This window comes from Ctenocephalides felis, unplaced genomic scaffold (genome assembly GCF_003426905.1).
Source record: "Ctenocephalides felis isolate EL2017-DRISC unplaced genomic scaffold, ASM342690v1 CF-g0.4_SCAFFOLD_01886, whole genome shotgun sequence".
In the NCBI taxonomy this organism is placed as follows: Eukaryota; Metazoa; Arthropoda; class Insecta; order Siphonaptera; family Pulicidae; genus Ctenocephalides; species Ctenocephalides felis.
The window spans coordinates 124,110,650-124,135,003 of NW_020538040.1; the positions used below are offsets into that span (position 1 = coordinate 124,110,650).

Here is a 24,354-nt window from a genome sequence, read left to right on the forward strand (position 1 = left end):
GCAGCCGAAATAGCTCAGTTGGGAGAGCGTTAGACTGAAGATCTAAAGGTCCCTGGTTCGATCCTTGGTTTCGGCAAAATTTTGTCATTTCTTGACAAGGGTTATACAAACATTTCGCATCAGCATTTCTAGAAATTTGTGTATTTTGTGCAGCCGAAATAGCTCAGGTGGGAGAGCGTTAGACTGAAGATCTAAAGGTCCCGGGTTCGATCCCTGGTTTCGGCATAAATCTTTGTTATTTCTTGACAAGGATTTTACAAACATTTAGCATCAGCATTTTCTAGAAATTTGACTTCTTTCCGCTGTCTCCTCTGGTCTTTACAGTGTCGTTTTTGTGAAGACGAAATAGCTCAGTTGGGAGAGCGTTAGACTGAAGATCTAAAGGTCCCTGGTTCGATCCCTGGTTTCGGCAAAGTCTTTTTCATTTCTTGACAAGATATTATACAAACATTTGCATCAGCATTTTCTAGAAATTGTGTGTTTTTTGCAGCCGAAATAGCTCAGTTGGGAGAGCGTTAGACTGAAGATCTAAAGGTCCCTGGTTCGATCCCTGGTTTCGGCAAAAGTTTTGTCATTTTTGACAAGATGTTATACAAACATTTATCATCAGCATTTTCTAGAAATTTGACTTTTTTTCCGTCTTTTCTCTGGTCTTTACAGTGCACTTGTGCCGCCGAAATATCTTAGTTGGGAGAGCGTTAGTCTGATGATCTAAGGTCCCTGGTTCGTCTTGGTTTCGGCAAAATGTTTTGTCATTTTCTTGACAAGATGTTATACAAACATTTTGCATCAGCATTTTCTAGAAATTTGTGTGTTTTGTTGCAGCCGAAATAGCTCTGTTGGGAGAGCGTTAGACTGAAGATCTAAAGGTCCCTGGTTCGATCCCTGGTTTCGGCGATAACTTTGTCATTCTTGACAAGATGTTATACAAATTTTAGCATCAGCATTTTCTAGAAATTTGACTTCTTTCTTCTGTCTCCTCTGGTCTTTACAGTGTCGTTTGTGCAGACGAAATAGCTCAGTTCGGAGAGCATTAGACTGAAAATCTAAAGGTCCCTGGTTCTATCCCTGGTTCGGCAAAATCTTTATCATTTCTTGACAAGACGCTTATACAAAACATTTAGCATCAGCATTTTCTAGAAATTTGTGAATTTAGTGCAGCCGAAATAGCTCAGTTGGGAGAGCGTTAGACTGAAGATCTGAAGGTCCCTGGTTCGATCCCTGGTTTCGGCAAAATGTTTTGTCATTTTTTGACAGGATGTTATACAAACATTTAGCATCAGCATTATCTAGAAATTTGACTTCTTTCTGCTGTATCCTCTGGTCTTTACAGTGTTGTTTATGCAGCCGAAATAGCTCAGTTGGGAGAGCGTTAGACTGAAGATCTAATGGTCCCTGGTTCGATCCCTGGTTTCGGCAAAGTGTTTTGTCATTTCTTGACAAGATGTTATACAAACATTTCGCATCAGCATTTTCTAGAAATTTGTTTATTTTGTGCAGCCCAAAAAGCTCAGCACAAACATTTAGCATCAGCATTTTCTAGAAATTTGACTTCTTTCTTCTGTCTCCTCTGGTCTTTACAGTGTCGTTTGTGCAGCCGAAATAGCTCAGTTGGGAGAGCGTTAGACTGAAGATCTAAAGGTCCCTGGTTCGATCCCTGGTTTCGGCAAAATCTTTTGTCATTTCTTGACAAGATATTATACAAACATTTCGCATCAGCATTTTCTAGAAATTTGTGTGTTTTCTGCAGCCGAAATAGCTCAGTTGGGAGAGCGTTAGGCTGAAGATCTAAAGGTCCCTGGTTCGATCCCTGGTTTCGGCAAAACGTTTTGTCATTTTTTGACAAGATGTTATACAAACATTTATCATCAACATTTTCTAGAAATTTGACTTTTTTCTGCTGTGTCCTCTGGTCTTTACAATGGCACTTGTGCCGCCGAAATATCTTGGTTGGGAGAGCGTTAGTCTGATGATCTAAAGGTCCCTGGTTCGATTCTTGGTTTCGGCAAAATGTTTTGTCATTTCTTGACAAGATGTTATACAAACATTTCGCATCAGCATTTTCTAGAAATTTGTGTGTTTTGTGCAGCCGAAATAGCTCAGTTGGGAGAGCGTTAGACTGAAGATCTAAAGGTCCCTGGTTCGATCCCTGGTTTCGGCAATAACTTTTGTCATTTCTTGACAAGATGTTATACAAACATTTAGCATCAGCATTTTCTAGAAATTTGACTTCTCTCTTCTCTCCTCTGGTCTTTACAGTGTCGTTTGTGCAGCCGAAATAGCTCAGTTGGGAGAGCGTTAGACTGAAGATCTAAAGGTCCCAGGTTCGATCCCTGGTTTCCGCAAAATCTTTTGTCATTTATTGACAAGATGTTATACAAACATTTAGCATCAGCGTTTTCTAGAAATTTGATTTCTTTCCGCAGTTACCACATTTAGCATCAGCATTTTCTAGAAATTTGTGTATTTTCTGCAGCCGAAATAGCTCAGGTGGGAGAGCGTTAGACTGAAGATGTAAAGGTCCCTGGTTCTTTCCCTGGTTTCGGCAAAATCTTTTGTCATTTCTTGACAAGGCGCTATACAAACATTTAGCATCAGCAATTTCTAGAAATTTGACTTCTTTCCGCTGTCTCCTCTGGTCTTTACAGTGCATTTTATTCAGCCGAAATAGCTCAGTTGGGAGAACGTTAGACTGAAAATCTAAAGGTCCCTGATTTCGGCAAAATTTTGTCATTTTTTGACAAAATGTTATACAAACATTTAGCATCAGCGTTTTCTAGAAATTTGATTTCTTTCCGCTGTCTCCTCTGGTCTTTACAGTGTCGTTTGTGAAGCCGAAATAGCTCAGTTGGGAGAGCGTTAGACTGAAGATCTAAAGGTCCCTGGTTCGATCCCTGGTTTCGGCAAAATGTTTTGTCATTTCTTGACAAGATATTATACAAACATTTTGCATCAGCATTTTCTAGAAATTTGACTTCTCTCTTCTGTCTCCTCTGGTCTTTACAGTGTCGTTTGTGCAGCCGAAATAGCTCAGTTGGGAGAGCGTTAGACTGAAGATCTAAAGGTCCCTGGTTCGATCCCTGGTTTCAGCAAAATCTTTTGTCATTTCTTGACAAGATATTACACAAACATTTCGCATCAGCATTTTCTAGAAATTTGACTTCTCTCTTCTGTCTCCTCTGGTCTTTACAGTGTCGTTTGTGCAGCCGAAATAGCTCAGTTAGGAGAGCGTTAGACTGAAGATCTAAAGGTCCCTGGTTTGATCCCTGGTTTCGGCAAAATCTTTTGTCATTTATTGACAAGATGTTATACAAACATTTAGCATCAGCGTTTTCTAGAAATTTGATTTCTTTCCGCAGTTACCTTTGGTCTTTAAAAAAACAGTTTTAAACAGCCGAAATAGCTCAGCTGGGAGAGCGTTAGACTGAAGATCTAAAGGTCCCTGGTTCGATCCCTGGTTTCGGCAAAATTCTTTGTCATTTCTTGACAAAAAGTTATACAAACATTTAGCATCAGCATTTTCTAGAAATTTGTGTGTTTTCTGCAGCCGAAATAGCTCAGGTGGGAGAGCGTTAGACTGAAGATCTAAAGGTCCCTGGTTCGATCCCTGGTTTCGGCAAAATCATTTGTTATTTCTTGACAAGACATTATACAAACATTTAGCATCAGCAATTTCTAGAAATTTGACTTCTTTCCGTTGTTCCTCTGGTCTTTACAGTGCATTTTATTCAGCCGAAATAGCTCAGTTGGGAGAACGTTAGACTGAAAATCTAAAGGTCCCTGATTCGGCAAAATTTTGTCATTTTTTGACAAAATGTTATACAAACATTTAGCATCAGCGTTTTCTAGAAATTTGATTTCTTTCCGCTGTCTCCTCTGGTCTTTACAGTGTCGTTTGTGAAGCCGAAATAGCTCAGTTGGGAGAGCGTTAGACTGAAGATCTAAAGGTCCCTGGTTCGATCCCTGGTTTCGGCAAAATGTTTTGTCATTTCTTGACAAGATGTTATACAAACATTTCGCATCAGCATTTTCTAGAAATTTGTGTATTTTGTGCAGCCCAAAAAGCTCAGCACAAACATTTAGCATCAGCATTTTCTAGAAATTTGACTTCTTTCTTCTGTCTCCTCTGGTCTTTACAGTGTCGTTTGTGCAGCCGAAATAGCTCAGTTGGGAGAGCGTTAGACTGAAGATCTAAAGGTCCCTGGTTCGATCCCTGGTTTCGGCAAAATCATTTGTTATTTCTTGACGAGACATTATACAAACATTTTGCATCAGCAATTTCTAGAAATTTGACTTCTTTCCGCTGTCTCCTCTGGTCTTTACAGTGTCGTTTGTGAAGCCGAAATAGCTCAGTTGGGAGAGCGTTAGACTGAAGATCTAAAGGTCCCTGGTTCGATCCCTGGTTTCGGCAAAATGTTTTGTCATTTCTTGACAAGATATTATACAAACATTTTGCATCAGCATTTTCTAGAAATTTGACTTCTCTCTTCTGTCTCCTCTGGTCTTTACAGTGTCGTTTGTGCAGCCGAAATAGCTCAGTTGGGAGAGCGTTAGACTGAAGATCTAAAGGTCCCTGGTTCGATCCCTGGTTTCGGCAAAATCTTTTGTCATTTCTTGACAAGATATTATACAAACATTTCGCATCAGCATTTTCTAGAAATTTGACTTCTCTCTTCTGTCTCCTCTGGTCTTTACAGTGCCGTTTGTGCAACCGAAATAGCTCAGTTGGGAGAGCGGTAGACTGAAGATCTAAAGGTCCCTGGTTCGATCCCTGGTTTCGGCAAAATCTTTTGTCATTTATTGACAAGATGTTATACAAACATTTAGCATCAGCGTTTTCTAGAAATTTGATTTCTTTCCGCAGTTACCTCTGGTCTTTAAAACAGTTAGTTTTAAACAGCCGAAATAGCTCAGCTGGGAGAGCGTTAGACTGAAGATCTAAAGGTCCCTGGTTCGATCCCTGGTTTCGGCAAAATCCTTTGTCATTTCTTGACAAAAGGTTATACAAACATTTAGCATCAGCATTTTCTAGAAATTTGTGTGTTTTCTGCAGCCGAAATAGCTCAGGTGGGAGAGCGTTAGACTGAAGATCTAAAGGTCCCTGGTTCGATCCCTGGTTTCGGCAAAATCATTTGTTATTTCTTGACAAGACATTATACAAACATTTAGCATCAGCAATTTCTAGAAATTTGACTTCTTTCCGTTGTCTCCTCTGGTCTTTACAGTGCATTTTATTCAGCCGAAATAGCTCAGTTGGGAGAACGTTAGACTGAAAATCTAAAGGTCCCTGATTTCGGCAAAATTTTGTCATTTTTTGACAAAATGTTATACAAACATTTAGCATCAGCGTTTTCTAGAAATTTGATTTCTTTCCGCTGTCTCCTCTGGTCTTTACAGTGTCGTTTGTGAAGCCGAAATAGCTCAGTTGGGAGAGCGTTAGACTGAAGATCTAAAGGTCCCTGGTTCGATCCCTGGTTTCGGCAAAATGTTTTGTCATTTCTTGACAAGATGTTATACAAACATTTCGCATCAGCATTTTCTAGAAATTTGTGTATTTTGTGCAGCCCAAAAAGCTCAGCACAAACATTTAGCATCAGCATTTTCTAGAAATTTGACTTCTTTCTTCTGTCTCCTCTGGTCTTTACAGTGTCGTTTGTGCAGCCGAAATAGCTCAGTTGGGAGAGCGTTAGACTGAAGATCTAAAGGTCCTTGGTTCGATCCCTGGTTTCGGCAAAATCTTTTGTCATTTCTTGACAAGATATTATACAAACATTTCGCATCAGCATTTTCTAGAAATTTGACTTCTCTCTTCTGTCTCCTCTGGTCTTTACAGTGTCGTTTGTGTAGCCGAAATAGCTCAGTTGGGAGTTAGACTAAAGATCCAAAGGTCCCTGGTTCGATCCCTGGTTTCGGCAAAATGTCTTGTCATTTATTGACAAGATGTTATACAAACATTTAGCATCAGCATTGTCTAGAAATTTGACTTCTTTCCGCTGTCTCCTCTGGTCTTTACAGTGCATTTTGTTCAGCCGAAATAGCTCAGTTGGGAGAACGTTAGACTGAAGATCTAAAGGTCCCTGGTTCGATCCCTGGTTTCGGCAAAATCATTTGTCGTTTCTTGACAAGACGTTATACAAACATTTAGCATCAGCAGTTTCTAGAAATTTGACTTCTTTCCGCTGTCTCCTCTGGTTTTTACAGTGCATTTTATTCAGCCGAAATAGCTCAGTTGGGAGAGCGTTAGACTGAAGATCTAAAGATCCCTGGTTTCGGCAAAATATTTTGTCATTCCTTGACAAGATGTTATATAAACATTTAGCATCAGCATTTTCTAGAAATTTGACTTTTTTCTTCTGTCTCCTTTGGTCTTTACAGTGTCGTTTGTGCAGGCGAAATAGCTCAGTTGGGAGAGCGTTAGACTGAAGATCTAAAGGTCCCTGGTTCGATCCCTGGTTTCGGCAAAATCTTTTGTCATTTCTTGACAAGATGTTATACAAACATTTAGCATCAGCATTTTCTAGAAATTTGACTTCTCTCTTCTGTCTCCTCTGGTCTTTACAGTGTCGTTTGTGCAGCCGAAATAGCTCAGTTGGGAGAGCGTTAGACTGAAGATCTAAAGGTCCCTGGTTCGATCCCTGGTTTCGGCAAAATCTTTTGTCATTTCTTGACAAGATGTTATACAAACATTTAGCATCAGCGTTTTCTAGAAATTTGATTTCTTTTCGCTGTTACCTCTGGTCTTTAAAACAGTTAGTTTTAAACAGCCGAAATAGCTCAGTTGGGATCCCTGGTTTCGGCAAAATCTTTTGTCATTTCTTGATAAGACGTTATACAAACATTTAGCATCAGCATTTTCTAGAAATTTGTGTATTTTCAGCATCCGAAATGGCTCAGGTGGGAGAGCGTTAGACTGAAGATCTAAAGGTCCCTGGTTCGATCCCTGGTTTTGGCAAAATCATTTGTCATTTCTTGAACAAGACGTTACACAAACATTTAGCATCAGCAATTTCTAGAAATTTGACTTTTTTCCGCTGTCTCCTCTGGTCAGTGTCGTTTGTGCAGCCGAAATAGCTCAGTTGGGAGAGCGTTAGACTGAAGATCTAAAGGTCCCTGGTTTCGGCAAAATCTTTTGTCATTTCTTGACAAGATGTTATACAAACATTTAGCATCAGCGTTTTCTAGAAATTTGATTTCTTTTCGCTGTTACCTCTGGTCTTTAAAACAGTTAGTTTTAAACAGCCGAAATAGCTCAGTTGGGATCCCTGGTTTCGGCAAAATCTTTTGTCATTTCTTGATAAGACGTTATACAAACATTTAGCATCAGCATTTTCTAGAAATTTGTGTATTTTCAGCATCCGAAATGGCTCAGGTGGGAGAACGTTAGACTGAAGATCTAAAGGTCCCTGGTTCGATCCCTGGTTTCGGCGAAATCATTTGTCATTTCTTGAACAAGGCGTTACACAAACAATTAGCATCAGCAATTTCTAGAAATTTGACTTCTTTTCGCTGTCTCCTCTGGTCTTTACAGTGCATTTTATTCAGCCGAAATAGCTCAGTTGGGAGAACGTTAGACTGAATATCTAAAGGTCCCTGGTTCGATCCCTGATTTCGGCAAAATTTTGTCATTTTTTGAAAAAATGTTATACAAACATTTAGCATCAGCGTTTTCTAGAAATTTGATTTCTTTCCGCTGTCTCCTCTGGTCTTTACAATGGCACTTGTGCAGCCGAAATATCTTGGTTGGAAGAGCGTTAGACTGAAGATCTAAAGGTCCCTGGTTCGATTCCTGGTTTCGGCAAAATGTTTTGTCATTTTTTGACAAAATGTTATACAAACATTTAGCATCAGCATTTTCTAGAAATTTGATTTCTTTCTGCTGTCTCCTCTGGTCTTTACAATGGCACTTGTGCAGCCGAAATATCTTGGTTGGAAGAGCGTTAGACTGAAGATCTAAAGGTCCCTGGTTCGATTCCTGGTTTCGGCAAAATGTTTTGTCATTTCTGGACAAGATGTTATACAAACATTTCGCATCAGCATTTTCTAGAAATTTGTGTACTTTGTGCATCCGAAATAGCTCAGTTGAGAGAGCGTTAGACTGAAGATCTAAAGGTCTCTGGTTCGATTCCTGGTTTCGGCAAAATCTTTTGTCAGTTCTTGACAAGATGTTATACAAACATTTAGCATCAGCATTTTCTAGAAATTTGACTTCTTTTTTCTGTCTCCTCTGATCTTTGCAGTGTCGTTTGTGTAGCCGAAATAGCTCAGTTGGGAGTTAGACTGAAAATCCAAAGGTACCTGGTTCGATCCCTGGTTTCGGCAAAATGTCTTGTCATTTTTTGACAAGATGTTATACAAACATTTAGCATCAGCATTGTCTAGAAATTTGACTTCTTTCTGCTGTATCCTCTGGTCTTTACAGTGTCGTTTGTGCAGCCGAAATAGCTCAGTTGGGAGAGCGTTAGACTGAAGATCTAAAGGTCCCTGGTTCGATCCCTGGTTTCGGCAAAATGTTTTGTCATTTTTTGACAAAATGTTATACAAACGTTTAGCATCAGCATTTTCTAGAAATTTGACTTCTTTCTGCTGTCTCCTCTGGTATTTACAATGGCACTTGTGCAGCCGAAATATCTTGGTTGGGAGAGCGTTAGACTGAAGATCTAAAGGTCCCTGGTTCGATCCCTGGTTTCGGCAAAATGTTTTGTCATTTCTTGACAAGACGTTATACAAACATTTAGCATCAGCATTAGCTAAAAATTTGACTTCTTTCCACTGTCTGATAAAATTATTGATAATCTAGTGGGGCGCAAGGCATCGTGCCTTAAGGCAAATTGCTGGAACTTCCCGTACCAAAAATTATTATTTTTTTAAAAACGATTAAAATTTTTGAATAAATATTTCTTAAAAAAAATAGATTTTTGAAAAACAATAAATTTGACAAAAAATTACTTTTTTTTTGAAAAAAAAAATTATTGAAAAAAAAATGTTTTCTTTATTTTGACATATTTTGGAAATTCTGAACTTTTTTTCAAACAATCGTACTGCTTTAACTGCATAGAGACGAAATGTCAAAGCGCGTAAGCGCCGCGTCGCCGTCTAACGGATAAACATTGGTACGGAATCCATAGGAATGTAAACAAAATTTATACTTATTGTTAAATCTCTATATAATATCATTTTTGACCGCCAAATGGCATTTTTTTTACTTTTTTCATTAGATCTCCGAAACCGCTCGGCCTGCTTTCATGAAAAATTGATCAATTCTTCATCTTGTCAATACAAGTGTAAGGTTTTTTTGAATTATTAAAATTGGACGCTCCGTTTGCTTAAACACTGAGTTAATTTTTGGCACATTTTACCCGGTATCTTTGGAACGGCTAGACCTGCCTTCGCTAAAAACTAATCAGCACGGCTCCTTATCAACACGAATCGAATGTTTTTTGAATTATTCAAATCGGTTGATCCGTGTTTCCGAAATCGTCGACGAAAATTTGTATCCGCACAGGTATGCCAAAATGTTCAGAAGGTTTTGAAACGTAAATATATATAAAAATTTTCATTTTCGATTTTTTTGCGATTACTATAACTTGCCCTACGGGAAGTTAAAAATATAATATACATATCATTATTATTAACAACAATAAAAGTCATTATAAATCATTGTGATGTTTGTACCTATATTGGTGTATTATACCTATTGTTTTTTAACCTATGTTTATGCCTTTCACAACCGTCTTAGGGGTGTGGACGGTTGTGGCAGACCTTTTCTTATATGATTCGATATTATGACTAATCCATCTTATTTAAGGGAGTATTTCAGTATTTCCACGTAGACAAATGTTCACATAACCATTTAAATTACTTTTCTTCCAACTAACCGGTTAATCAACAAAATTAATGCTGTCAAAAAAGTGACACAACCGTACTCAATCTCCCTTGTTTTCTTAAAAATGTTTATGTTAAGTCAAATATGGTTTCAAACTAAATCAAATTTTGTGTCTGCAGCTAGCGGCAAAAAGTTACCGCGCGTGGCTCTTAGCGTTTCCCAAAGAGGCATCGAGATGACCAACCCATCGACCGGGGAGCAAATCATGGAAGTCTCCATTTATCGGTAAGAAAATTAATATCTATAATAATTAAAGTGATATCAAGTAAATTAATATAACTAGTGGGGCGCATGGCATCGTGCCTTAAGGCAAGTTGTTGGAACTTCCCGTACAATTTTTTTTTTTTAAAGATTAACATTTTTGAAAAAAATTTACTTTAAAAAAAGTAGATTTTTGAGAAACTATAAATTTTTGACAAAAATTTACTTTTTAGAAAAAAAAGACTTTTTGAAAAATCTTTATTTTTTAATATTTTGGAAATTCTGAACTTTTTTTCACAGCAGTCGTACTGCTTTAACTGCATAGAGACGAATTATTGAAGCGCGTAAGCGCCGCGTCGCCGTCTAACGGATAAACATTGGTACGGAACACAGAGGAATGTAAACAAAATTTATACTTATTGTTAAAATCTTTATAAAATATCTGATAATTTGATGTGCATATTTCTAATGATCATTTTTCTTGTCAATACAAGTAAAATATTTTTTGAATTATTAAAATCGGACGTTCCATTCTCTTAAAAACTGAGTTACCGTTTGTGGCACTTTTTGCCCCGTATCTTTGAAGCGGCTAGACCTGCCTATGCCAGAAACTAATCACCACGTCTCCTTATCAACAGCAATCGAATGTTTTGTGAATAATTAAAATCGGTTGAACCGTGTTCTCGAAATCGTCAACGAAAATTTGTATCCGCACACACACACACATACACACATACACACACACATACATCTATTTTTTCTAATGGTATGCCAGAAACCTTTGGAACGTAAAGATATGTAAAAATTTTCATTTTCGATTTTTTGCGATTTCTATAACTTACCCTAGGGAAGTTAATAATTAAATATGTTATGTGAATGCTGAATATAAAAAAGTTTTATGTAGCGTATTTATAATTATGTATCATAGCAAGTATTTAATTGTATTATCACAAGCATATTAATATATTATTTTTAGAATCTTTTCTTCGTAAAAATTTTCAGTTACTGCTCCTTGATGAGTTTCCAGATATCAGATATTTTGCTCAGTCTTTTGTCATTTGTACGCAATTTGTCAGTGTCAATTGAATATCAGAATTGGTAATTGTTATATAAAATAATTAATTGTCAGATACTAATACCGATAATAATATTCCACATCGGCGATTTTCAATCATATTTTTCCGGAACACACTTTCAACAATTTCCGCAACGCACTTCTCAGCAAAGTTTGACGACACGCTACAAAATAAAACAATTTTCAAAGTTGTTGTTTGCTTATATTACACAGGCGACAGTTTTATTTTTTACAATATATACATATAATATGAATTGTATTTTATTTATGTCATTTCGTTTAATGATTTTTTTATTCAGATTTTTTGTACTTTTACTCCTTTTATTATTTCTTATGATACAATTGAAATGTGTATATAGTATACCAAAACCATTTTGTAATTATTATATATAGGAGAGATTGGGTACGGTTGTGACAGTTGTCATAACAGCTAAACTATACTGATTCTGAGACAGAGTCCAAAGGAAAAATTATGTAGTATGTTTGTTTCAACAAGTTTCCATTATTGCTTTCAATCAGTGCTTTACATTAACATGATATGTGTTAGCTTTCTCACAGATAGAAATTCTTACCTTTAGTTGTTTCAGTAATATTTATTTATTTATTAACTTCCTGTAGGGAAAAAAAATCGAAAATGAAAATTTTTATATATCTTTACGGTTCAAAGGTTTATGAATAATTTGGCATACCTTAGAAAAAATTGATGTATGTGTGTGTGTATGTGTGTGTGTATGTGTGTGTGTGCGTGTGTGTATGTGTATGTGGATGCAAACTTTTGTCGACGATTTCGGGAACACCGATCAACCGATTTGAATAATTCAAAAAACATTCGATTCGCATTGATAAGGAGACGTGCTGATTAGTTTTTGGCGAAGGCAGGTTTAGCCGTTTCGAAGATACGGGGCAAAAAGTGCCAAAAATGGTTACTCAGTTTTTATGAGAACGTGTGTGTATGTGTATGCGGATACAAATTTTCGTCGACGATTTCGGGAACACCGATCAGCCGATTTGAATAATTCAAAAAACATTCGATTTGCATTGATAAGGAGACGTGCTGATTAGTTTTTGGCGAAGGCAGGTTTAGCCGTTCCGAAGATACGGGGCAAAAAGTGCCAAAAATGGTAACTCAGTTTTTAAGAGAACGGAGCGTCCGATTTTAATAATTCAAAAAACATTTTACTTGTATTGACAAGATGAAGAATTGATCAAAATTTCATGAAGGCAGGTCTAGCGGTTTGCCTTAAGGCACGATGCTATGCGCTCCACTAGTTTATTTATCATATAGCCCACAGAGTAGCTCCAGGAGGACTTAAAAATATATTCACACTAAATATTAGTATTTTTTAATTTATGAATAATTATTGCATTTCTAATAAGCTAGTCGAAGATTGTTTTCAAAATTTTTCATTATAAATTGAAATGAATTATCTATTTAAGTATTTTGCATAATTAATATTGTAATCATTTATTATTCTATTATAGTTCTAATCAGTTTTTAGAATATTTTTATCTATATTACATAGCATATTATGTAATGACGTTGCATATCCGGTATTTTCAATATTCTGCGAATAATAGAAAGATGATATTTTTAATGATATATAATAATTTGCTTTATCTTTATATCACGTTGTTGTTGTATGTATTATATCCCTAATAATTGATTTACTAGTAGGAACTGATATCAATTTTGCGATATATAATACATATAATAAATGTTTGATATTATAAAATAGTATATAATTTATAATATAATAAAAGTAGTAAAACACATATTTTATTCCAATTTGAAGAATAGAAACAAATATGTTTTGGAAATTAATAAACTTTAAATTTTTACTCACGTAAAAATAAAAAAAAAACTAGGTGTAAGTGGCATTTACCCATAAGGCAAGTTGCATTAACTTCCCGATATGTGTAAATATTGATTAAATCAATAAATATTTGATTTGTATATGATCTACCTATCCAACAGATTATTAACTTTCCGCAGAGAAATAGTGATCGTAAAAAAATCGAAAACAATAATTTTTGTATATCTTTACGTTTTCAGGTCTTCTGAACATTTTGGCATATTTTAGAAAAAATGAATGTATACACATAGTGTGTGTGTGTGTGCGGATACAAATTTTGGGAACTCGGATTAACCGATTGGAATAATTCAAAAAACATTTGTTTCATAATGATAAGGAGAAAGGCATGTTGAGCCGTTTCCAAGATACGGGGCAAAAAGTGCTAAAAATGGTAATTGTTTTTTTGAAGAACGGAGCGTCGGATTTGTATGATTCAAAAAATATTTTATTTGCATTGACGAATTAATGAAATTTCTGGGCAGACAGGTCTAGTGGTTTCGGAGATCCATATAAGGAGAATAAAAAAAGACAAAAAATGCCATTTGGCGGGCAAAAATGATCATTAGGCATATGCACATCAAATTATCACATATTTTATAGATATTTTAATAATTAGAACAAATTTTGTGTACTTTTCTATGGGTTCCGAATCTATGTTTATTCGTTATACTGCAATTTAATTTTTGGTACTACAAATATACGTACCACAAAGTTTAAAAATTTCTAGACAGTTGAATTTATGTATGAGGACAATGCAATTTATGCAATAACGTAATGTAAGTGCTTAACTGTTATATAAAACACATATTGCCCATAAAACATCATTTAGTTTAGAACCAGTCGCGTTTTATTTTGTGCGCCCAGTCCACGTTGCAAAAATTATAGTATTTTTTTTAACAAAATATGAAAACTACTTGCATTTTTTGGTGGTCGTTAGTAATTGCAGTGGACAACAAAGCACGGCAATAATAGCTATGTTCCGCACATTTTGTATTTATTACTAAATTAGATTAGTGGCACACATACGTACTAGCAAACATTTTTTTATTGTTTTTATAGGACGGTTGGTCCAAATGTGCACCAACAAAAAGAACGGATGGTACAACGGTTAACCAGCCTCACTAGCCACCCCTCTAACTTCTAAAATCATTTTTTTTTTCGATTTTTATTTTAACATATATATATATTTTACACACATTACACATATTACACAAACCGATTTTTTAATACCGTCCTGAAAGGGTTAAGGCATGCCATGCACCACAAGTTTACTATTTTTATTGAATCTCCGGAAACACTGGACCTGCCTTTCCAAAAATTTCACCAGTTGTTCATATTGTCAATACAAGTAAAATGTTTTTATAATCATACAAATGGGACGCTTCGTTCTCTCAAAAACTGAAATACCATTTTGGCACTTTTTGCCTCGTATCTCCAAAACGGCTTGTCCTGCTTTTACCAGAAACTAATCAGCACGTCTCCTTAGGAATCGAATTATTGGAATCGGTTGGACCGTGTTGCCGAAATCGTCGACGAAAATTTGTATCCGCACATACATACACACACGTACATACATACATACACACACGTACATACATACATACACACACGTTGACGATTTCGGGAACACGGATCAACCGATTTGAATAATTCAAAAAACATTCGATTCGTATTTATAAGGAGACGTGCTGATTAGTTTTTGGCGCAGGGAGGTCTAGCCGTTCCGAAGATACGGGGCAAAAAGTGCCGAAAACGGTAACTCAGTTTTTAAGAGAACGGAGCGTCCGATTTTAATAATTTAAAAAACATTTTACTTATATTGACAAGGTGAAGAACCGATCAAATTTTCATAAAGGCAGGTCTAGCGGTTTCGGAGATCTAATGAAAAAAGTAAAAAAAATGCCATTTGGCGGTCAGAAATGATCATTAGACTTATGCACATCAAATTATCAGATATTTTATAGAGATTTTAACAATAAGTATGAATTTGGTTTACAGTCCTATGGGTTCCGTACTAATGTTTACGCGTTAGACGGCGACGCGGCGCTTACGCGCTTTGATATTTCGTCTTTATGCAGTTAAAGCAGTACTTCCAAAATATGTCAAAATAAAGAAAACTTTTTTTTTCAAAAAAAAAATATTAAAAAAAAAATTTATTTTTTTTTTAAATTTTTTTTTCAAAAAAAAGTAATTTTTGGTCCAATTTATAGTTTCTCAAAAATCTTATTTTTTTGAAGTAAATTTTTTTCAAAAATGTTAATCGTTTTAAAAAAAAAATTGGTACGGGAAGTTCCAGCAATTTGCCTTAAGGCACGATGCCTTAATTGCCTTAAGACAGAATTCCACTTACAGCTAGTTTTCTATATATATTGTTGCAGCATCCCGTATTGTTCGGCGGACGCCGCTCACGACCACGTGTTCGCCTTCATAGCGACCAACAGCAACGAGACCAACGAATGCCACGCCATCCTCTGCGGAAAGCGCAAGATGGCCCATGCCGTCACGCTCACTGTCGCTCACAACTTCAACGCCGCTTTCCAGGTAATTAATGAATATACTTTCAGTTTTAAATGAATATTATTTTATGAATGATTAATACTTAATAATTAATAATAATTATTATTGATTATTGAAAATAATCTAAAACGAATCTAAAGTCAAAATTGAGGGTTTAACTGCAAAAAAACGACAATATAAAAAACGTCAAAATCTCTGGTCTAGAAAATTTTCTACATGATAATTAAAATCTTATGATTTATGTCGTCTTCTGGTCTTTTTCTTTTTAGTTGACTTGTGCAACGGATTTCTGCAACGCTTTTTTCATTTCTGTTGGGTATTTTTACGCAGCTTCCAGCAGTAATTTGCAAACATATTTACTCTCCATTTCTTCTGTTTTGCCAGCATTAAGTTTGATAATTATTGCTGGAAACTATAAGAAATCTGTAATTTCATTTACAGAAGTATGAGATGAAAAATGATGTAGGTTTGTGGTAAGAAGATGCAAAAGGGTTATATGTGTTTTGAAATACGTATTATAAAGAAATATAAAATTAAAAATTGACCCAAAAAATTAAAAGTTCTTCATGGTGGCCAACCCTTACCACTTGAAGGTTTTAATCAAAATATGCAAAAACCTGCCTGGGGATGTACCCAACAGTTTTCCAAATTATCACGGCGGATGTATGGTTTATGAATTCATATCAATTACACACACAAAGGCATAAATTTTTTATATAATATATAAAGAATATATAGAAGATATTATTCACATTTTGTAGTATAAGTTATTGTAATCGTCCAAAAATCGAAATTTTTGCATATCTTCATGTTTTGAAGGTTTCTGAACATTTTGTCAAAAATGGATGTGTGTGTGTATGTATGCATGTGTGGATACAATTTTTAAACTACGTTTTCGGGCGCACTGATCAACCGATTTGAATGATTCAAAAAACATTCGATTTTTATTGATAGGGAGATGTAATGATTAGTTTTTGGCAAAGGCAGGTCCAGCGATTTTGGAGATGCGGTGCAAAGAGTGCAGAAAATAACAATCGAGTTTTTGAGAGAACGAAACATGCGTTATTTTTTATTTGAATATCGAAGATAATTTGGATTTTAATTTTAATTCTAGCTAAAGTTCTAAAGCTCCAATAATTTTAACTTTGCAATATTTATTTTTTGTCTATAAAATAAGAATATTGAAAGTTACAGTATTTATAAAAATCTGTTTGAACATATTTAATATTCCTTGAATATTTCACTACTGTACGAGAAGTTCTAGTGATTTGCCTTAAGGCACGATACCATACACCCCTAGCTTGATTTTTTCCAAAGTATATTCCTGATGTGTTAAAAATAAGTAATGTGTATATTGCATTAAATTCGGCTCGTCAGCCTATTTATGAAGTTATGGGAAAAAGTTAAGAAATATTGCGTTTGAAACTTTATGCGTTAGGCAAATGTTATAAATATACCAAGTTTTCAAAGAGGCAGTTAGCGTATACACGGATGTATATGATTTATAATAAGAGCCGGAACATGTTCTATAAACCGTTTTGACTGGCATGTGTTCATAAAGGTTTAGGTAAATAAATAAGTCTTACACAATCGTGATATTGCAATAAGATTCATTTAATGGAAAGGTTTTATTGAGGAAACACCACCTAGAAATATATTAAGCTGAAACATATATTAAGCAGGTCAAATTATGAGCAGCCGAAATCAACAAAATTCACATGGATACTTTCCAATTCTGGTTATTTCCAGAAACATTGCTGAAGAAGCCATAGCTTGGATGTGAATTTGAAGCCAGCAAAATTTCTAATAAAGTTTTTGAATATCCCATAGAAACAGAATCACGATTTCCCCTGGTGAACTTTTTCGGTTCATACAGGTTTAATGTTTATGTATACATACATACACAAACTTACTATATATAGTGTACAAATTTAGGTTTATATGTGACTTAAAGTCGATTAGGCACATATGATTTTTGGATACTAGGGATCAATATACGATACTTTACTGAAGAAACGATACTTTTAAAATTAATTTTGATGTGTCGTGCATTTACATAAAGATAGGGGTTGAATTTTGTAAAATTCTGTTCAACCCATTTAAAGTTCAATCGCGTTAAAATGTATGTCAATTCCCAACTAACTTTGAAAGGCCTGGAACCTCCCCTTAGAGGTTTTTCATACAAAAATTGCAAAAAATCATCGTTTTTGGTATTTTACACAGCAAAACATTTTTGTTTTTTTAAACCATTTTTTTAGATATTAATTTATACACACACAAAAAACTTTTTCACAAAAAAATATTATTAAAATTCTTTGTTTTAATTTTTCCAATGCATTTTGCTCTGCGTTTCTTTGCTAGCTAGAGGCTGTTACGGCGACGATATCAGAGAAACCAAAAAAGACTTCAAACAATAATTTATGAGTTTTACATAGTTTCATTTACATACTGTTATGATTAAATAAATTTTATGATAAAAATTAATCTTATATTACATGATAAAAATTAAATTTTTGTCATGTTGAAGCACCCAAAATGATGCAACTTTTGTATGGGAGACCTCTAAAGGAAGGACTCAGGGGGTGAACGGTATTAGGTAGTTTTTCACTTTTTCTAAAAAAATTGGTTTCAAATGAAGGTTTTTGTTAGTTTTTAATTTTGACAATACTTTAAACTCACTTTTCACTCCTCTAAAGTCTAGAATTCCTGTTGAGCGTATTACTGATGTTGTTTACAAAGTGCATTGCAATGATTGTGATTGTTTTTATATTGGTAAAAGTTCGAAATATATTTACAATAGAATGAATCAACACATTTGCAATTCAAAAAATCAAAAATTAAATTTTAAAATTAAAAACAAAACATGTTCACTTAATATGTTTATTTTCTATATTTATTTTATATGTAATGTATGTATGGTTTATTAACTTCCCGTAGGGTAAGTTATTGTAATGGGCCGAAAATCGGAATTGAAAATTTTTACATTTCTCGACGTTTTGAAGGTTTCTGAACATTTTGGCATACTTAAGAAAAAATGGATGTGTGTGTGTGTATGTATGTATAGATACAATTGTTCGACCACCTCGAACATTTCGTTACGGTACGGGAAGTTCCAGCAATTTGCCTTAAGGCACGATGCCACCCACCCCACTAGTTTTCTATATGTAATTATGAAAAAAATGTTTTTCCTGGTGTGGTATGTATATCTTTTAATTATTTTAAATATAATATTAAATTTATTTTTTAAACTTTGTAAATATTTTTTAGATACTGTTAACAAAAATTGCTGATTTTTTTTTTTTTTTTATTAAATTTTTATGTAACAATCAGAATAAAGAAAGTAATTCTATGAGCTATAGTGAGAACATAATCTAAACAAATCTATAATGTAAAGTAAAGGAAAAAAAACAAATAATAATAATAATAATAATAATAAATAGCTAAAAATAAATAACTAACTATAATAATAATGACAAATAAATAGAAATAATAATCATGAAAATTATAAAAAGAAAAAAATAATAATAATAATAATAAATAAATAATAATAATAATAAATATAAAAATAGAATAGAAAACTGTTCTATTGATCAGTTAACTAATTAGTTAATTAAATAAATTAATATAAATCATATGGAAATTTCGTCTTCAGTCTTCTAGAATTAGGGATCTCGAGTAGTGCTGAAACTATGTGATTTGGGTGTGATTCCAGTTTTAAGTGATGGTGAAGGCTATTGCTGCTAATTACATCCACAATATATGGAATGTTGAGATCATTGTGGAAACAATTGCTGAATGATGACACACAATCCGTGCCGAAACGTATATTATAAATAAATATTTGTATTTATTTGTTTTCTTTTATTTCGACTATTGACTGAATATCAATTTCAAGATATATATAAATATATATATATATATATATATATATATATATATATATATGAGTAAGTTCTTCAAGGGCATACATCAAATAAAAGGCAAAGATTTAGAAGTTAATCTTTAATTAGAAAAAATTAAAGATTAACTTCTAAATCTTTGCCTTTTATTTGATGTATGCCCTCGAAGAACTTACTCATATTTCTCAACATCAAAACTAACTTCTTTAACATATATGTATATATATATATATATATATATATATATATATAATACCTATATAAAGAGGGCTATTGATCATTCTATAATATATACGTGGGAAATGGTACGTAATACGTAATAAGTAAATATTGTAAAGTCAGTGGATATTACTCTTTTTTTTTTAATTTCACACTGCCATTTTAAATAATCGTATAAAATCCACAATATATGGAATATTGAGATCATTGTGGAAACAATTGCTGAATGATGACACACAATCCGTGCCGAAACGTATATTATAAATAAATATTTGTATTTATTTGTTTTCTTTTATTTCGACTATTGACTGAATATCAATTTCAAGATATATATAAATATATATATATATATATATATATATATATATATATATATATATGAGTAAGTTCTTCAAGGGCATACATCAAATAAAAGGCAAAGATTTAGAAGTTAATCTTTAATTAGAAAAAATTAAAGATTAACTTCTAAATCTTTGCCTTTTATTTGATGTATGCCCTCGAAGAACTTACTCATATTTCTCAACATCAAAACTAACTTCTTTAACATATATGTATATATATATATATATATATATATATATATATATATAATACCTATATAAAGAGGGCTATTGATCATTCTATAATATATACGTGGGAAATGGTACGTAATACGTAATAAGTAAATATTGTAAAGTCAGTGGATATTACACTTTTTTTTTAATTTCACACTGCCATTTTAAATAATCGTATAAAATCCACAATATATGGAATGTTGAGATCATTGTGGAAACAATTGCTGAATGATGACACACAATCCGTGCCGAAACGTATATTATAAATAAATATTTGTATTTATTTGTTTTCTTTTATTTCGACTATTGACTGAATATCAATTTCAAGATATATATAAATATATATATATATATATATATATAAATATATATATATATATATATATATATATGAGTAAGTTCTTCAAGGGCATACATCAAATAAAAGGCAAAGATTTATATATATATATATATATATATATATATATATAATACCTATATAAAGAGGGCTATTGATCATTCTATAATATATACGTGGGAAATGGTACGTAATACGTAATAAGTAAATATTGTAAAGTCAGTGGATATTACTCTTTTTTTTTTTAATTTCACACTGCCATTTTAAATAATCGTATAAAATCAGAAAACTGTATAATCTTATACCATTGCATTATACCATGTTGCCTCTAACTTTTCATGTAACTAAAATCTCACGCACTTCTCATAAATCCCAACTGATATACATGTTTCAAGTTCAATCACTGTCTTAAAGTGAAGTTTGATCTTCTATACGGATAATTATAATTTGCTTTGAACTTTTGCCTGATATTTAACTAAAGGCTTTAACTGAAAACTCAACAAGCTTAGAGTTGTTTTAGTACAACTTTTAGAAATTTTGGAAAAGCTGTCTGTACTGTTTTGATGAGGGATCCACGGAAAATACATTATTGTAATATCATAACCGTGGGGTGTATTGTTAGTAGAGGAGACTGAGTACGGTTGTGACACTTTTTTATCAGCAGTACTTTTGTTAATTTACGAATTAATATAGAAATACACGTCACAACCGTACTCAACGCACACGTTTCTACTATATAGACAATATATTCCATTATATAAAGATTTTTTTAATATTTGGTCTGAAATTAGTCATCTTCGACAGCTGGAACTTCTTGCATTTAATTATTAATTGCGCGGTCGTGTTTGGATCTGAGAAATAATGAAAGTTCTTTATATCTTAAGTTTTTACGAAGTAAATTTTAATTTAAAATTATTGCTGTATAATATATTATTAAGTTCAAAGTTTTATAATATCTCTTCATCTGAACTTCAGTCGTTTATATATTGCGCTTTTCCTCGCCTTTTCTAGAACTTACTTCGATATAATTGAAACAAGAAAGTATAATTTCCACTCATAAAACAACAAAGTTATACAGTTTGTGATACATATTTCATCTTAATATGAAGACTGTGATATTTGAATGCAAAAATAATTTGCAATTTGAAGAGTCGGCAACATCGCAACGGATTTTTTACAAAATTGTGTTATACTATCGCTAGACAAGTTATACTTATCTTCTTATCTTATATATCTTATTAAAAATGTTATTGACGGCAAACTTGTTTTACCTTGAAATTTAATTGAGTGTTAGTATTAAATCGTAAAAATGTGCATTAAACATTATTGCAACAGATATCATTGTTGGCAATATTTCATAGTAGATTGAATTAGACCCAAGGAGTAATAATCTAATAACAACACAAAGAAAAAACACGAATTTCTTTAAAAATTTATTGTAAGTTTTGGCTGTATTTCTAGCCTTTATTAAGTGGAAAGTAAAAATAAAATTTAGAAACAATTAAGTATTTTAAGTACCTGCAAAATGATGTGGTGTTTTATGTTACAATTATAGTTATCTATTTATTGATATCACAACTTGTCTTGAACGCATAATCGTTCTTGCTCACCTTAGTTTCATTGATTACCTGTAACATAGTATTTTAGTTAAGTAGGAACTATAATAACGTATTCATTGAGGAATAATGCAACTAATTAGAAAAACCATTTTGTCTATATAGTACGGACAAAATGACGTATGAGATAAATAAGGACGTACTGAGATACTTTTTTAAAGAAATCAATTCATAAATAAATCATTTGGTCCTCTTTGGTATATCAGTATATGAAGCCTGAGCCCAAAAGAAAAAATCAAAGGAAAAAAAGGTCTTCGCAATAAATTTAAGTCTTTTCTTTTCATCGGTGGACTCTTTGGTCTGTTTTCAGAAATAATTAAAGTAAAAGTTAAAAGCTAATCACCTTTGATAGGTTTTAATTTTCTTTTTTCTTGGCCTCGAATGAACTACTTTCTGAATTCTGTATTACCTCAAAAATAGTATTATGTCATTTTGTCCGTTGTATATCGTCTTATCCCAAGGTGAATAAAAAAGAATGAATAAATAATCAAAATTTCAGGAAACGTGTCATAATTGCAATAAAATTGATCAAAATCATTTTATTGATTTCATTTTGTCCATATATAGGTACTATTTCAACCGTATTTCCCTTATAACATTTACAAAAAATTACATTTTTTCAAAAGATGGTCTTCCTAGCATTGTTATATATATATATATATATATATATATAAATATATATATATCACATAAATTATATTTAAAAAATGTAAAGTATTAACGTTTTACTTACTTACAATAATTTAGTAAATTTTTTGCTACTTTATAACTTTTTCTAAATTTCCTATATATACTTTACATGGTAAAACATATATGGTTTGCCAGGTCAACTAGTATATATACTAACAAAAATAACTAATATTTTGCAAATTTGTACAGTATTGAATAATCTGCTAGAGTTTCTCACATTATAATGACCTACAGCAACTCGTTTTACTTATAAGTAACTCATAAGTTAATATTGATTTTGTATTGATCATTTACAAATTTCGGTAAGTTTATGCAACTTGCTTTAAGGCAAAATGCCACTTACACATATTATTTTCAATAAATATTAATTAAATAAAAACACAAAAATCAATCCGCTCATTTATTATAAGATGCAAAAAGCAGTTTGAGTCATTAGTAATAATGATTATTAATAATTAATAATTGATGAGTTTAATATAACCATTACTATTTCAGTTATATTTTCTTAAAAGTCTGAAAGTCGTTTATTGATGACCTTGGCGAATTATAGAACCTTGAAACTCATTCTGCCAAATCATGAATTCAATAACCTTGTTATTGTTAAAGTTAACTTGAGCAATTACTTCAATCTGTGATTTAATGCAATTCAATCCAATCTAAGAATAAATTCAGAACGAAAGCTGGCAAGGTTAATATTTCATTCGGAACGAAGACAAAAATTAATTCGGATTAGTCAAAAGTTAGCGCTGCGAATGATATCATCCGCTTTCATTTTCCTCAGGCTTTTCCAACTTTTATACGTGTTGTTTCGTTTTATGCAAATTAACCTCAACAAAAAAAATCTGTATACACAACATTAAAAACAGTTATATGTGCAATTACAAAGTGCAGTCATTAAAGAAAGTGCTGTTTATGCAGAGGCACATTTCACTTAATTTGCATATTATATCGTTCATGAATATTCAAGCAAATTATGGAAATAGATAATTGTACTTAAGACATAGTCTACATTTATTATTTCTTCATTGTTTACCGTGTATTTATACGTGAAGAAAATTCCAAGTGTAAATGCTATTGTTATATTTTTTGCGATGAGCATCTTCTGTTAGAAATAAATATTTTTAAGAATTATTATTATTATTGACTATTATAACGAGAAGTGTTTTCCAAGCTTTTTGGCAATGGATTAGTTATATTATTTTTATTTTTGTCTCGATATTAGTATAACAATTGTTCGAGAAAAGCATCTATTTAGCCCAAAAAATATTTAATTATATTAATTAATTGTTTTGTACAAAATTTACAATATATTAAACAATAATATAGTATTAAACAATTAGTATAGGGTAGAACAGGGCTTAAAAGTTCGCGGGTCAAAAGGTCTACCACCAATATCTTTAAAACTAGTGGTGTATGGCATTGTGTTTTAAGGCAAATTCCTGGATCTTTCCGTATTGTAACGAAAGGAATGTTAAATGTATTCAAATAGATTATTTTAAATGCTGAAACA

The 24,354-nt window shown here is 32.8% G+C and overlaps 1 protein-coding gene and 38 non-coding genes across 39 annotated transcripts in view; all 39 read left to right on the forward strand.

The window, feature by feature from the left end:
• The window catches only part of LOC113377168 (low density lipoprotein receptor adapter protein 1-B-like), a 250,074-nt gene that overhangs the window by 201,978 nt on the left and 23,742 nt on the right, over window positions 1-24,354 (forward strand). Inside the window, exons 3-4 of the mRNA XM_026617391.1 lie at window positions 10,003-10,108; window positions 15,391-15,553. Coding sequence (XP_026473176.1) covers window positions 10,003-10,108; window positions 15,391-15,553 — 269 coding nt within the window. The remainder of the gene's footprint in view (window positions 1-10,002; window positions 10,109-15,390; window positions 15,554-24,354) is intronic.
• On the forward strand, window positions 4-76 carry Trnaf-gaa. Its single transcript has one exon. It is a non-coding gene; the product is annotated as a tRNA-Phe (tRNA).
• Trnaf-gaa lies at window positions 153-225 on the forward strand. The gene has a single exon. It is a non-coding gene; the product is annotated as a tRNA-Phe (tRNA).
• Window positions 340-412, forward strand: Trnaf-gaa. The gene has a single exon. It is a non-coding gene; the product is annotated as a tRNA-Phe (tRNA).
• Trnaf-gaa lies at window positions 490-562 on the forward strand. The gene has a single exon. It is a non-coding gene; the product is annotated as a tRNA-Phe (tRNA).
• On the forward strand, window positions 825-897 carry Trnaf-gaa. Its single transcript has one exon. It is a non-coding gene; the product is annotated as a tRNA-Phe (tRNA).
• On the forward strand, window positions 1,161-1,233 carry Trnaf-gaa. The gene has a single exon. It is a non-coding gene; the product is annotated as a tRNA-Phe (tRNA).
• Window positions 1,347-1,419, forward strand: Trnaf-gaa. The gene has a single exon. It is a non-coding gene; the product is annotated as a tRNA-Phe (tRNA).
• Window positions 1,597-1,669, forward strand: Trnaf-gaa. Its single transcript has one exon. It is a non-coding gene; the product is annotated as a tRNA-Phe (tRNA).
• On the forward strand, window positions 1,750-1,822 carry Trnaf-gaa. Its single transcript has one exon. It is a non-coding gene; the product is annotated as a tRNA-Phe (tRNA).
• Trnai-gau lies at window positions 1,936-2,008 on the forward strand. Its single transcript has one exon. It is a non-coding gene; the product is annotated as a tRNA-Ile (tRNA).
• Trnaf-gaa lies at window positions 2,089-2,161 on the forward strand. The gene has a single exon. It is a non-coding gene; the product is annotated as a tRNA-Phe (tRNA).
• On the forward strand, window positions 2,273-2,345 carry Trnaf-gaa. Its single transcript has one exon. It is a non-coding gene; the product is annotated as a tRNA-Phe (tRNA).
• Trnaf-gaa lies at window positions 2,476-2,548 on the forward strand. Its single transcript has one exon. It is a non-coding gene; the product is annotated as a tRNA-Phe (tRNA).
• On the forward strand, window positions 2,834-2,906 carry Trnaf-gaa. The gene has a single exon. It is a non-coding gene; the product is annotated as a tRNA-Phe (tRNA).
• Trnaf-gaa lies at window positions 3,020-3,092 on the forward strand. The gene has a single exon. It is a non-coding gene; the product is annotated as a tRNA-Phe (tRNA).
• Window positions 3,206-3,278, forward strand: Trnaf-gaa. Its single transcript has one exon. It is a non-coding gene; the product is annotated as a tRNA-Phe (tRNA).
• Window positions 3,394-3,466, forward strand: Trnaf-gaa. Its single transcript has one exon. It is a non-coding gene; the product is annotated as a tRNA-Phe (tRNA).
• On the forward strand, window positions 3,547-3,619 carry Trnaf-gaa. The gene has a single exon. It is a non-coding gene; the product is annotated as a tRNA-Phe (tRNA).
• Window positions 3,903-3,975, forward strand: Trnaf-gaa. The gene has a single exon. It is a non-coding gene; the product is annotated as a tRNA-Phe (tRNA).
• Trnaf-gaa lies at window positions 4,153-4,225 on the forward strand. Its single transcript has one exon. It is a non-coding gene; the product is annotated as a tRNA-Phe (tRNA).
• Window positions 4,339-4,411, forward strand: Trnaf-gaa. The gene has a single exon. It is a non-coding gene; the product is annotated as a tRNA-Phe (tRNA).
• Window positions 4,525-4,597, forward strand: Trnaf-gaa. The gene has a single exon. It is a non-coding gene; the product is annotated as a tRNA-Phe (tRNA).
• Window positions 4,711-4,783, forward strand: Trnaf-gaa. The gene has a single exon. It is a non-coding gene; the product is annotated as a tRNA-Phe (tRNA).
• Trnaf-gaa lies at window positions 4,900-4,972 on the forward strand. Its single transcript has one exon. It is a non-coding gene; the product is annotated as a tRNA-Phe (tRNA).
• Window positions 5,053-5,125, forward strand: Trnaf-gaa. Its single transcript has one exon. It is a non-coding gene; the product is annotated as a tRNA-Phe (tRNA).
• Window positions 5,411-5,483, forward strand: Trnaf-gaa. Its single transcript has one exon. It is a non-coding gene; the product is annotated as a tRNA-Phe (tRNA).
• Window positions 5,661-5,733, forward strand: Trnaf-gaa. Its single transcript has one exon. It is a non-coding gene; the product is annotated as a tRNA-Phe (tRNA).
• On the forward strand, window positions 6,029-6,101 carry Trnaf-gaa. Its single transcript has one exon. It is a non-coding gene; the product is annotated as a tRNA-Phe (tRNA).
• Trnaf-gaa lies at window positions 6,389-6,461 on the forward strand. Its single transcript has one exon. It is a non-coding gene; the product is annotated as a tRNA-Phe (tRNA).
• On the forward strand, window positions 6,575-6,647 carry Trnaf-gaa. Its single transcript has one exon. It is a non-coding gene; the product is annotated as a tRNA-Phe (tRNA).
• Trnaf-gaa lies at window positions 6,880-6,952 on the forward strand. Its single transcript has one exon. It is a non-coding gene; the product is annotated as a tRNA-Phe (tRNA).
• Window positions 7,355-7,427, forward strand: Trnaf-gaa. Its single transcript has one exon. It is a non-coding gene; the product is annotated as a tRNA-Phe (tRNA).
• Trnaf-gaa lies at window positions 7,542-7,614 on the forward strand. The gene has a single exon. It is a non-coding gene; the product is annotated as a tRNA-Phe (tRNA).
• Window positions 7,726-7,798, forward strand: Trnaf-gaa. The gene has a single exon. It is a non-coding gene; the product is annotated as a tRNA-Phe (tRNA).
• Window positions 7,912-7,984, forward strand: Trnaf-gaa. Its single transcript has one exon. It is a non-coding gene; the product is annotated as a tRNA-Phe (tRNA).
• On the forward strand, window positions 8,065-8,137 carry Trnaf-gaa. Its single transcript has one exon. It is a non-coding gene; the product is annotated as a tRNA-Phe (tRNA).
• On the forward strand, window positions 8,433-8,505 carry Trnaf-gaa. The gene has a single exon. It is a non-coding gene; the product is annotated as a tRNA-Phe (tRNA).
• Window positions 8,619-8,691, forward strand: Trnaf-gaa. The gene has a single exon. It is a non-coding gene; the product is annotated as a tRNA-Phe (tRNA).